This window comes from Marmota flaviventris, chromosome 8 (genome assembly GCF_047511675.1).
Source record: "Marmota flaviventris isolate mMarFla1 chromosome 8, mMarFla1.hap1, whole genome shotgun sequence".
Lineage (NCBI taxonomy): Eukaryota > Metazoa > Chordata > Mammalia > Rodentia > Sciuridae > Marmota > Marmota flaviventris.
In genome coordinates, this window is record NC_092505.1 from 40,717,099 (window position 1) to 40,727,528 (window position 10,430).

Consider the following 10,430-nt stretch of genomic DNA (forward strand, 5'->3'; position numbering starts at 1 on the left):
CTACATTGCGAGGCTGGCCTAGAACTTGCGATCCTCCTGCCTCAGTCGCTGGGATTACAGGCGGGCGCCACCACGCCCGGCGAGGACTACAATTTTTAACATGCTCGGGCAGGGAAACTGCTGGACCACTACAAATTCCACGTGGGTCTGGCTCCTTCGTGGCGACCACAAGTCCCATCGCGATGCAAGAACTCCAGCTAGCACGCGCACGAACAAAGGCCTACGACACTTGCAGACAGAGTCTGACGTCTGCGCGATCCCACCCGGCAGCGTTCCCACAGCCCCAGACCGCGGCTCTGGACGTCACGCCCCCAGCTTCAGACCTCCCGAGGGTGCTTACATCAGACGCATGCGCACTCCTCCCTCTGCGTCTCCTCCCACTCTTCGTTAGTCCTTCGCGTTTCCAGTGCGGATCCTTTTTGTCCCCTACTGCGTGTGGTGTCACCTTCCCTGCGGAAGTGTTGGCTGTGAAGGAAGAACATGGCGGCCGCAGTGGTGGCGGCCCCCGGTGCTCCTGCCGGTCGAGCTAACAAGCGCGGCGGCGGCGGGCCAGGAGGCGGCGGCGGGGGAGCCAGAGCGACCGAGGAAGAACCGCCGCCGCCCCTACAAGCGGTTCTGGTGGCCGATAGCTTCGATCGCCGCTTCTTCCCTATCTCCAAGGACCAGCCTCGGGTAAGCGCCGGCACGTGAGCAGCCAGCGGACCGGGAGGTGATGGGGCTGGAGCAAGTTAACCTTTCGACTGGCTATTGAAGCATGCCCTGGAAGGTCTTGTGTTCTTCCCAATTTTCCTAAAAATTGGGTTGATCTGTTTAGAGGAAGGCAGATGTCTAAAGCTCGGTGACTGCCTGACCAAGTGAGTGACTGGCAGATGTAGGGCACTCAGGGCCGTCCTCCCAGGTTTGGGAGGAATGACGAGGAATAAATATAGAAACATTGTTTGAGGGAAGCCTGCACACAGCGATGCAGTGGCCCAAGGTGGAGGCTGCTTTGCCTTTTAACTTTGCAGTAATACAAAAGGGATAGTACCTTCCTTTGCCTCCAAAAAGGCGATGGTGTGCCTAAGAAAGAGCAGGCAGGATCTCGGGTTAGTGTATTTTTTTTACCTTCCAGCTTTTAATGACAACCTCCATCTGTCAAAAGGAGGACAGAATGATTTTAGGGGTTAGTTATCATCAGTCCCTGAATTCTCGAGACAATGAGAAATTGGACTGAGCTAGTCCTGGGATCATCAGGTTAAGAAGGAACTGCACTGAGTTTTGGGGAAATCTTCCCTAACTACCCCGCAAAAGATTAATGGTTGTTCATTTGTAACAAATGATGGGGGTGGCTAGTCCATGACTCTTAGGACTCAATAAAATTTTATGGGGAAGAAGACCTTAGCAGTGGTTAGAGTTCTGGTGATGTGATTGATTTCCAGTATTGTCCTTTGCCAAAAGACCCAGCAGCTCTCTAGATTCCATGCTTACCATGTCCAAATTGCAACAACTCAGAATTTGAAGCTTAGAGCATGCTATGAACATCAAAGGTGGGATCCTGTTTATTCTTGAACTGGAAAGATAAGGCAAAACTACAGTGTTTGGGAACACTGGTAGAGGAGTGAAAATTATTGTTATGGGGTACCTAAAGGGCCCATAAAAAAAGACTTCAAATATTTTTCATATCCTGCCCTGCAGGTCCTCTTGCCCCTGGCTAATGTGGCATTAATTGACTACACTCTGGAATTCCTGACTGCCACAGGTGTACAGGAAACCTTTGTCTTTTGCTGCTGGAAGGCTGCTCAAATCAAAGAACATTTACTGTAAGGCCCTGTAATTTTGCTTTCTATGCTTCACCATTTCTATCCAGTTTTTTCAGGATGGATATAAGTAAGGGGAAACGAAGGGGTTAAAAAAAGTGTCTTTTTAGATCCTATTGTAAGGTCTAAGGTCATTTTCTATACTTATCATGAGGTGAGCAGCTAAGCTCTGTGTCTGTCCATTTTTTTTTTTTTTTTTAATATTTATTTATTTTATTTTTCCGGCAGACACAACATCTTTGTTAGTATGTGGTGCTGAGGGTCGAACCCGGGCCGCACGCATGCCAGGCGAGCGCGCTACCGCTTGAGCCACATCCCCAGCCCTGTGTCTGTCCATTTTGAGGTTCCTGTGACAAAAATAAGAATAACACTTGGGCCAACGAGTTCCCCTAGTTCCAGCTACTCAGGAGGCTGAGACAGGAGGATTGCTTGAGCCCAGGAGTTGAAGGCATCCTGGGCAATATAGTGAGATCCTCATCTCATAAAGAAAGAAAAAAAATTAATGACACTTGGGCTTGGGTTTCTCTGAATCTCACTTACAAAATTTGGTCTCAGTGGGTTTTTTTTTTTTTAATGGCTGTAGTATGTAAATTATTAAAATAGAATCTTTGTTTTCCACTGAGTGTCTATATATCATCTGTTCTGATCCTCAAAGACAAGAATGAGTTCTCCTTCATCTTTGTATCCCTACTGCCTAGCTTAGTGCCAGGCATGTAATAAGCCCTTACCATGTTCATTGAACTGGGTGTGGTGACAGACACCTGTAATCTCAGCTACTTGAAATCTTCTTGGAAAAGAGTGGCTCTCAGAATTTATGGAAGCTTAGCAAATAAAGGGCATTAGCATGGTCACCATCAGACAGTTCCTAAATTTTGTATGGACTTCGAAGAGTAAAGGTGACGTGACAAGTATGTTTTCATAGGACTTTTATACCCTAGGTTTCAATAGGATTTTAAGTTCAAATCTATGTTTGGGGATAGGGTTCAAGGTATAGAGAAGAAATAACCACGTTTCTCTAACCCATAAAATAAAACTGGTGGCACAGGATGCTGAAAGCATTAATTACAGTACATAAATCTCTTTGAAGTTGAGGACGCTGGCAGAAACCCAAAAAAGCCAGAGAGAATGAGGGTGAATGTTTAATTGAGGAAGGGGTTGGGAAGGTCCATGTGATGTTTATGGTTGATTTACTCGTTCGCTTCCCTGTAGGAAATCCAAGTGGTGCCGCCCCACATCCCTCAATGTGGTTCGAATAATTACATCAGAACTATATCGATCATTGGGAGATGTCCTGCGTGATGTTGATGCCAAGGCCTTGGTGCGCTCTGACTTTCTTCTGGTGTATGGAGATGTCATCTCAAACATCAATATTACCAGAGCCCTGGAGGAACATAGGTCAGGAAGGGAAAGTGGCAGGGACAAGGGTTAGGGGACAACAGAATTCTAGGATTGCTCTTTTGCAGCTCTCTCCGTCCTATCCTTTATAGGTTGAGGCGGAAGCTAGAAAAAAATGTATCTGTGATGACAATGATCTTCAAGGAATCTTCTCCTAGCCACCCGACTCGTTGCCATGAGGACAATGTGGTGGTGGCTGTGGATAGTGCCACAAACCGAATTCTGCATTTCCAGAAGACCCAGGGCCTCCGGCGTTTTTCATTTCCTCTGGTGTGTGGGTATCTGGGGTCCCCAAGATGGGAAAGTGACTGGCTTCAGCAGGAGAAACAGGTTAAAGGTCATATCACTTCTCCCCTCAGAGCCTGTTCCAGGGCAGTGGAGATGGAGTAGAGATTCGATATGATTTACTGGATTGTCATATCAGCATCTGCTCTCCTCAGGTGAGCTGTCAGAGCCAGAGTTACACATTTGAAGAGTAGAATTCTGAGGGTCTTTTGTCTCCTCAGAAGGATAGGGGATATTTTTTCTCTCTCTTTTTCTTATCTGTTGTAAAGCCAAAAGATGATGTCATCTTTTCCCCAGTGTATTGAGAGCCTCTTTGGGATTCTGGTCCATGTCCAAAATAGGTTTGATAGGTCTCTGGTGGCTGGTATTTGCTTCCAGAGAATAGCACCTAACCTTAGCCCGCCCTGCTTCCTCTTCAGGTGGCTCAACTCTTCACAGACAATTTTGACTACCAAACTCGAGATGATTTTGTACGAGGCCTGTTAGTGAATGAAGAGGTGAGAAAAGTCTTCCAAAGCCTCTTTAGGAGGGTAGGAAAGAGCTTGGATTTTATCCCACTTTGGTAACTTTTGTGTTTTATTGAGGCTTAGGAGCAAGGAAAATAGCTGGGAAGCTGGGGAAAACAGACCACAAATAAAACTCTCGGGCTGTTTGGCTGTTACAGAGAGGAAGGGGGAACTGAGGATATTTAGGAAGATATTATACTTGGGGATGTTCTTCCTGTCTTGCTTGCTTAGCTGACCTCAACTTCCTTCCCATTTAGATCCTAGGGAACCAGATCCACATGCACGTAACAACTAGAGAATATGGTGCCCGGGTCTCTAACCTACACATGTACTCAGCTGTCTGTGCTGATGTCATCCGGCGATGGGTCTACCCTCTTACTCCAGAAGCCAACTTCACTGACAGCACCACACACAGCTGCACTCATTCCCGACACAACATCTACCGAGGGCCTGAGGTCAGCCTGGGCCATGGCAGCATCCTGGAGGAAAATGTGCTTCTGGGTTCTGGCACTGTCGTTGGCAGCAATTGCTCTATCACCAACAGTGTCATTGGCCCCGACTGCCACATTGGTGAGCACAGGTGGGGAATCAAACCAACCATCCTAGGAATAGGAACCTGGGGACCTTGTGTTTTCAGAAGCAAGGATGGACCCATGGGTTTTAGTCCTTGGGAACAAGGGACTAGAGAGGCTAGCTTAAGAAAAAAAGGAATGAGGATTTGACAACTGATACTTTAAACTGTAACCTGTGAGCCTATTATTGGATGACTCTTCACATTCCAGAGCACCCTATAGTCACATTCAGGACCAAGTGGATAATTAACATGCAGTAATAACCTCTATTTAGTGTATTACTATTTATATATCTGAGCTTATTCAATCCTCACAAAAACCTTGAGGTAGGTATTATTTATCCTAATTTATAAACAGGCTCTAAGAAGTTGTCTTGCCCAAGGTCATAGCTAATAAGAGGCAGCACTATCCTTGAATTCTGGGTATTCTGGTTGTAAACCCAGAGTTCTTTTTACCCTCTCATAATTAACTGGTTAGCCTCTTGGTAACTCATTGTGGCTGTAGGAAAGTGATGCTTCTAATGATACTGCCCCTTTAAAGAACAAAGTAAGGTTCAAATTCTAAAATGTAAAGAGGAGGCAGACTAATTTGATTCTATTTGTAGAGATGGATATGATTCTAATAAAAGTCTTGAGTTTGTTCCCAGAAATCTGGAAGGTTTCCCAGTTCTTAAGCCCTGTATATAGTCTTTAGTAGTTGTGAACTTGGTAGAGAATGGTCAGGCAGAGCAATGTTCTGTTCTCAGGGTTGAGCCTAGAGAGTGACTGGATATTTCTGCTTCGTTGGTATGAGACATTAGAACTATGTGGGAACTGGGCTAGTGTCAGTAAGCCTTGTCCTCCATGAAAGGCTCTGGCCTAGAGGTGAAGCCCTGAGTAACCAGGAGTCCTTTCTATCCTGAGTCAGGTGATAACGTGGTGTTGGACCAGGCCTACCTATGGCGGGGTGTTCGAGTAGCTGATGGAGCACAGATACATCAGTCTCTGCTCTGTGACAAAGCTGAGGTCAAGGAACGAGTTATTCTGAAGCCACGTTGTGTCCTCACTTCCCAGGTGAGATCTGCTCCATACTGTTCACAAGCCCTGAATTGAGTGGTAGTCATACCAAGCCAAAAGAAACCTTTTTTCTACCAAAATTCAACCTGAATTGAGAGTTTAAATCCACTGGTTTCATTTACTTTCCACTTAGTCTAGAAAATAAAATAAAAATAAAAAGGTCCCTCCTAACACACTGATGGATCTGTGCTACCTATTCCTTTCTTCTCCCCTAGGTGGTAGTGGGTCCAGATATCACGCTACCTGAGGGCTCGGTGATCTCTTTGCACCCTCCAGATGCAGAAGAAGATGAGGATGATGGCCAGTTCAGTGATGATTCCGGGGCTGACCAAGAAAAGGAGAAAGTGAAGCTGAAAGGTGTGGGGCATCTGTGTACCTCTCTGCCCTGTAGAAAAGCCACTGTTCCTTTGGGAGGGATGATACTTCTGTTGGGCCTTCTCTAAACATCAATGCCTTTTTCAGGTTACAATCCAGCAGAAGTAGGAGTTGCAGGCCAGGGCTACCTCTGGAAAGCTGCAGACATGGATGTGGAGGAAGAGGAGGAACTAAGGCAGAATCTGTGGGGTAAACAAGGCCTTACACCTGCCTTCCTGCTTCTAAGTCAATATTTTGAAGGAGAATGACTACTTCAGAGTCAGATTACTTTTCATTCCTCTTTTCATGCTGATAGGAGAGATATATTGCTCTCTGACAATGGCTCTTTTCTTATTTTTCTTTTTTTCCACCCTTTCTGTGTTCTAAGGGCTCAAGATCAACATAGACGAAGAGAGTGAAACTGAAAGTGAGCGAAGTATGGATTCTGAGGAGCTGGACAGTCGGGCAGGCTCCCCTCAGCTGGATGACATCAAAGGTGAGTGACCAGGGGAGCAGAGGCTATTCTTTACCTACATCAGCTAGCTTAAGGCTCATTCCTCCCAGAAACAATTTAGTATAAAATCAAGAGTAGGAGACTTAAAGCAAAGCATCTGGAATAATGTTGGCCTGTGAACTTTTTCTTTTTTAGTGTTCCAGAATGAAGTCCTGGGAACATTACAGCGAGGCAAAGAAGAGAACATTTCTTGTGACAATCTAGTCCTGGAGATCAACTCTCTCAAGTAAGAGGAGCCCATCCCTTTTCTTTTATACCCTGGGAAATTCAGGGCAGGTAGAGCTTCTCCGAAGTGTTTCTTTCCCAAATAGGAACCTTTTCTCTCACTGTCCCAAGTGGAGAAGGATGGTAGTATTTGGAGCAAGGAAAGCATTAAGTTTTAGCTTCATTATGACCTCCCCTCCCAAAACCTTCCCCTTCCATGTTCTGACTTTCTGTCCTCTAGTTTGCTGTCCTGCAGCATGCTGAAAGGGCCAGTGAAGGCCCTGTTGTCACACCAGTCTCCCCACAGGTATGCCTACAACATAAGCCTGAAGGAGGTAATGGAGGTGTTGAGCCATGTGGTCCTGGAGCTCCCCCTGCAGCAGATGGATACCCCGCTTGACCCAAACCGCTACTGTGCCCTGCTGCTTCCTGTGAGCAAAGCTTGGGGCTGGGTATAGGGATTAGGTGGAGGCACTCATCCTCACTGTGCTTGACTTTAAAGGAAGTCAAGAGTAGATGGTCTTGTGGGGTACATGCTACTTCTGGCTCCTTTCTTTTTCCTTGCCTTTGGAAACTGGTTGGGTTCTTGAGCAGCTTTGGCTGTCCAAAGTAATCAGATTGGGTTTAATGCTGGCCTTTGAGACTCGAGGACTCAGATCCTAATAGGTCCCCAAAAGGATACTCAGAAATAGACCTGGAAGCCAGCATACTGGTGTGTATCTGAACTCCCAGGTACTTAGGAAGCTGAGGCAGGAGGATCATTTGAACCCAAGAGTTTGCGGCAAGCCTGGGCAACATAGCAAAACCCCATCTCAGAAAACAAATGAATGAAAACCAATGATCAAAATAATAATAGACTTGAACTTTCAGACTGTGAAAATTATTTAGCCAGAACAAGATCAACCTGTAGGCTGGGAATAGGTATTTTGAGGCAGCCTTTAGCATCTGACCCCCTTTCACTTTTCCTGGGAAATCTATTCTTTTCCCTCTGGCTGCCAACAACTCCCAAGTCCCTCTGACATGCTTCCACAGGACCTCTATCATTTTCCTCTTGCCCTTTTGTGTCATTAAAAAAAACATGTATCAATATTGATTGTCATTGCTTTTAAAGTATAGGTGCATTCTCAAAAATATATTGTATTTCCTTTCTTTCTTTCATAGCTACTCAAGGCTTGGAGCCCTGTTTTTAGGAACTACATAAAGCGCGCAGCTGACCATTTGGAAGTGTTGGCAGCCATCGAAGACTTCTTCCTAGAGCATGAAGCTCTTGGTACTTCCATGGCCAAGGTGAATACCACCTAGAGCTCCATGCTTCTCTATCTGCTTTGAAAGAGACCTTGGTGACCAACATGGACTTTGTCCCTAGTATCCAGCTCATTGCTACATCAGTACTGCTTAACGACAGGCTAATTCTAGTAAGGCAACTATTGGGGGGTTAACCTGGGAATGTGCAGAGCACTGTCCAACAATAGTTTCAGAACTTATCCTGCCCCAGCATCAGAGCGAACAGTTCAACTCTTTATTTGTTTAGAGGAGGCTGCTCAGTGTGTAGAAGGTAGAGCTGTTAAGATTATGCCTCCTCTCCCTCTGTTACCCACTTTATCATGCTGGACCCTGCAAAGCCCCTGAGATCCCTTTTGCTGGCCTTCTGCAGGTACTGATGGCTTTCTACCAGCTGGAGATCCTGGCTGAGGAAACAATCCTGACCTGGTTCAGCAAAAAGGACGTAACTGACAAGGGCCGACAGTTGCGCAGGAATCAGCAGGTGAGTCAGTCTTCCCTCCTCTGGCCAAGGTGGTTCCCAGGTCTTTGGCCTTAGTGTCCAGAGACTCTGGCTGTTAGGAGCTGTTTATCCACCAAGAGAAGTGAGAGGGCACTTGGCTGTCCCCCAGTAACTCTTCCTTCTGCTTCCTTACAGCTGCAGAGGTTCATCCAGTGGCTGAAAGAGGCAGAAGAAGAGTCATCTGAAGATGACTGAAGTTACACTGCCCACTCTTGTGGTATGATTGATTGCCCTCCTGACTCCTGGATCAGGACAAGTGAGGAGCTACCTGCAGAAGGATGAGAGGACCTACTCCAGGCTGAGAATTAAAGGAGCAGAGGCTGAACTATAGTATTCTTCCCATCGCCAGCAACCATGTGCCTCTCATCCTGATTGGAGAGTTGGAATGAGGGAAGTTGGGCTGAAACAAAGTCTCTGCCTTGGGAGGAGCTAGGCAGGCCCTACAGTTGGAGGAAGGCCAGAGGAACAGCTTTTTGCTCTGGCTTTCCCTCAGGGAACAGCAGAGAGCAGCTGCTCCTTTCTGCTGCTTGTATTTGTTAATATTAAAAAAGAAAGGTGTATTTGTTTTCTCTCCAGATCTGACCAATCAGCCATTGATTTACATGATCAGCCTTTCCCTACACCTGGGGGAAGGGAGAAGAGGGGTATTGTGGCCACTAGGTGGTACTATGTCTTACTAATTAACCATTCCCTTGGCTCTTGGGTAGTAGAGGACTGAGCTTATCCAGCTTATGTGGACCATTTTGTGGTTCTGGAGTGGTGTGCCTGAGCTGATTTTCTTACCAGTTCTGGTCCATATTAAGCCAGGCATATATGTAAAGCCCATTACCTCTTGCCAGTCCCTCTCACATGTCTTTTCCATTTGACCCAGTACTAGTCATATCAGGGAAGTTGGACCACTCTTTGTCTTAAAGATAAGAAAATCTGCTCAGTGTCTCATGAATTCCAGGTAAAGTTACGAACTTGAACCTCATAAACGAAAACTCTTTCTGCCCCAGTATCTTATCTCTCAGTGATAGGGAAACTGCCTCCAGAAGCAAATAAAACCCAAAGCCAGTAATGAACACCCTAAGAATGAAGGAAAGTCCTGTGAAATGTGCTTTCCCCTATTTCTGAGAGACTTTAATGTGTGACAGGCATTTACTAAATATTCTTTATGTGTCATTTCATTTAACCCTCATGTCAGCCCTGTGAAGTAGATCTTGCTTCATTTTCAGAAGGGGAACCCAGAGAGGTACTCAGAGAGGTCCTATGAGTTGTTATTGATAGAGCCAGGATTTGATATTGAACCCTAGAGCTGGAATTTGTCATTTTACTATATTTTTTTAACCTCAGCAGTGAGACATGCCCTCTCTCTCCTTTGTGAGGTCTTTCTTATTTGTTTCTTTCTTTCTTTTTTTTTTTTTTTTTTTGTATGTGTGCTGGGGATTGAACCCAGGGACTTGTGCATGGTAGGCAAGCACTCTGCCACTGAGGTATATCCCCAGCCCTTTTTTTATTTTGAGACAGGCCCTCATTAAGTTTTCTAGGCTGACCTTGAACTCAGTGATCCTGCTGCCTCAGCCTCCCAAATGGCTAGGATTACAGGTTTAAGCCACCTTGCCCAGTTCCTTTGTGAACTCTTTGTTGCCTTCATATAGAGTGAGTTAGTGCTTTCCTCTATTGATACTTAGTGTGGCAAATGTCACTGGTAACAAGGGACCCCCTGGCATGGAAGTCATAGATAAAATGAGTGCCTTTCTTCATTTCAGTGAAGTGGAAAGGAAAAAGCTCAGAAAGAAGATAGTGAATTCTCCTTGGGGTAAAGACATTTCCGAAGAGGAAAAAATAGACTGTCCAAGCAATGATTTAATTTTTTCTTAGTAAATCTCTGTTTCAGTCTTATCAGGTACAGAATCTAGTACCTAGACAGCATATGAAGGTTATTACCTGGACCTAAGACACTTAAATACAGGTAACTGTAAGG

General features: G+C 45.6%; 1 protein-coding gene across 1 annotated transcript; it reads left to right on the top strand.

Annotated features, from left to right (window-relative positions):
• Positions 1 to 468: 468 nt before the first annotated feature.
• Eif2b5 (eukaryotic translation initiation factor 2B subunit epsilon) lies at positions 469 to 9,039 on the top strand. Its single transcript, XM_027951510.2, has 16 exons — positions 469 to 672; positions 1,675 to 1,799; positions 3,006 to 3,191; positions 3,284 to 3,461; positions 3,551 to 3,631; positions 3,896 to 3,973; positions 4,240 to 4,552; positions 5,461 to 5,606; positions 5,825 to 5,966; positions 6,072 to 6,173; positions 6,352 to 6,459; positions 6,613 to 6,703; positions 6,989 to 7,112; positions 7,843 to 7,968; positions 8,336 to 8,446; positions 8,600 to 9,039. The coding sequence occupies exons 1-16, from the start codon at positions 481 to 483 to the stop codon at positions 8,657 to 8,659; spliced, it is 2,163 nt and encodes a 720-aa protein (XP_027807311.2). The 5' UTR covers positions 469 to 480; the 3' UTR covers positions 8,660 to 9,039.
• The last annotated feature ends 1,391 nt before the right edge of the window (positions 9,040 to 10,430 follow it).

Bases quoted from the DNA above. Each gene is read 5' to 3' on its own strand.
- Eif2b5 (XM_027951510.2), top strand. From the start codon at position 481: ATGGCGGCCGCAGTGGTGGCGGCCCCCGGTGCTCCTGCCGGTCGAGCT. The intron at 5,967-6,071 runs GTGTGGGGCATC...TGCCTTTTTCAG, and splicing joins GGAGAAAGTGAAGCTGAAAG to GTTACAATCCAGCAGAAGTA. The intron at 6,704-6,988 runs GTAAGAGGAGCC...GTCTCCCCACAG, and splicing joins CTGGAGATCAACTCTCTCAA to GTATGCCTACAACATAAGCC.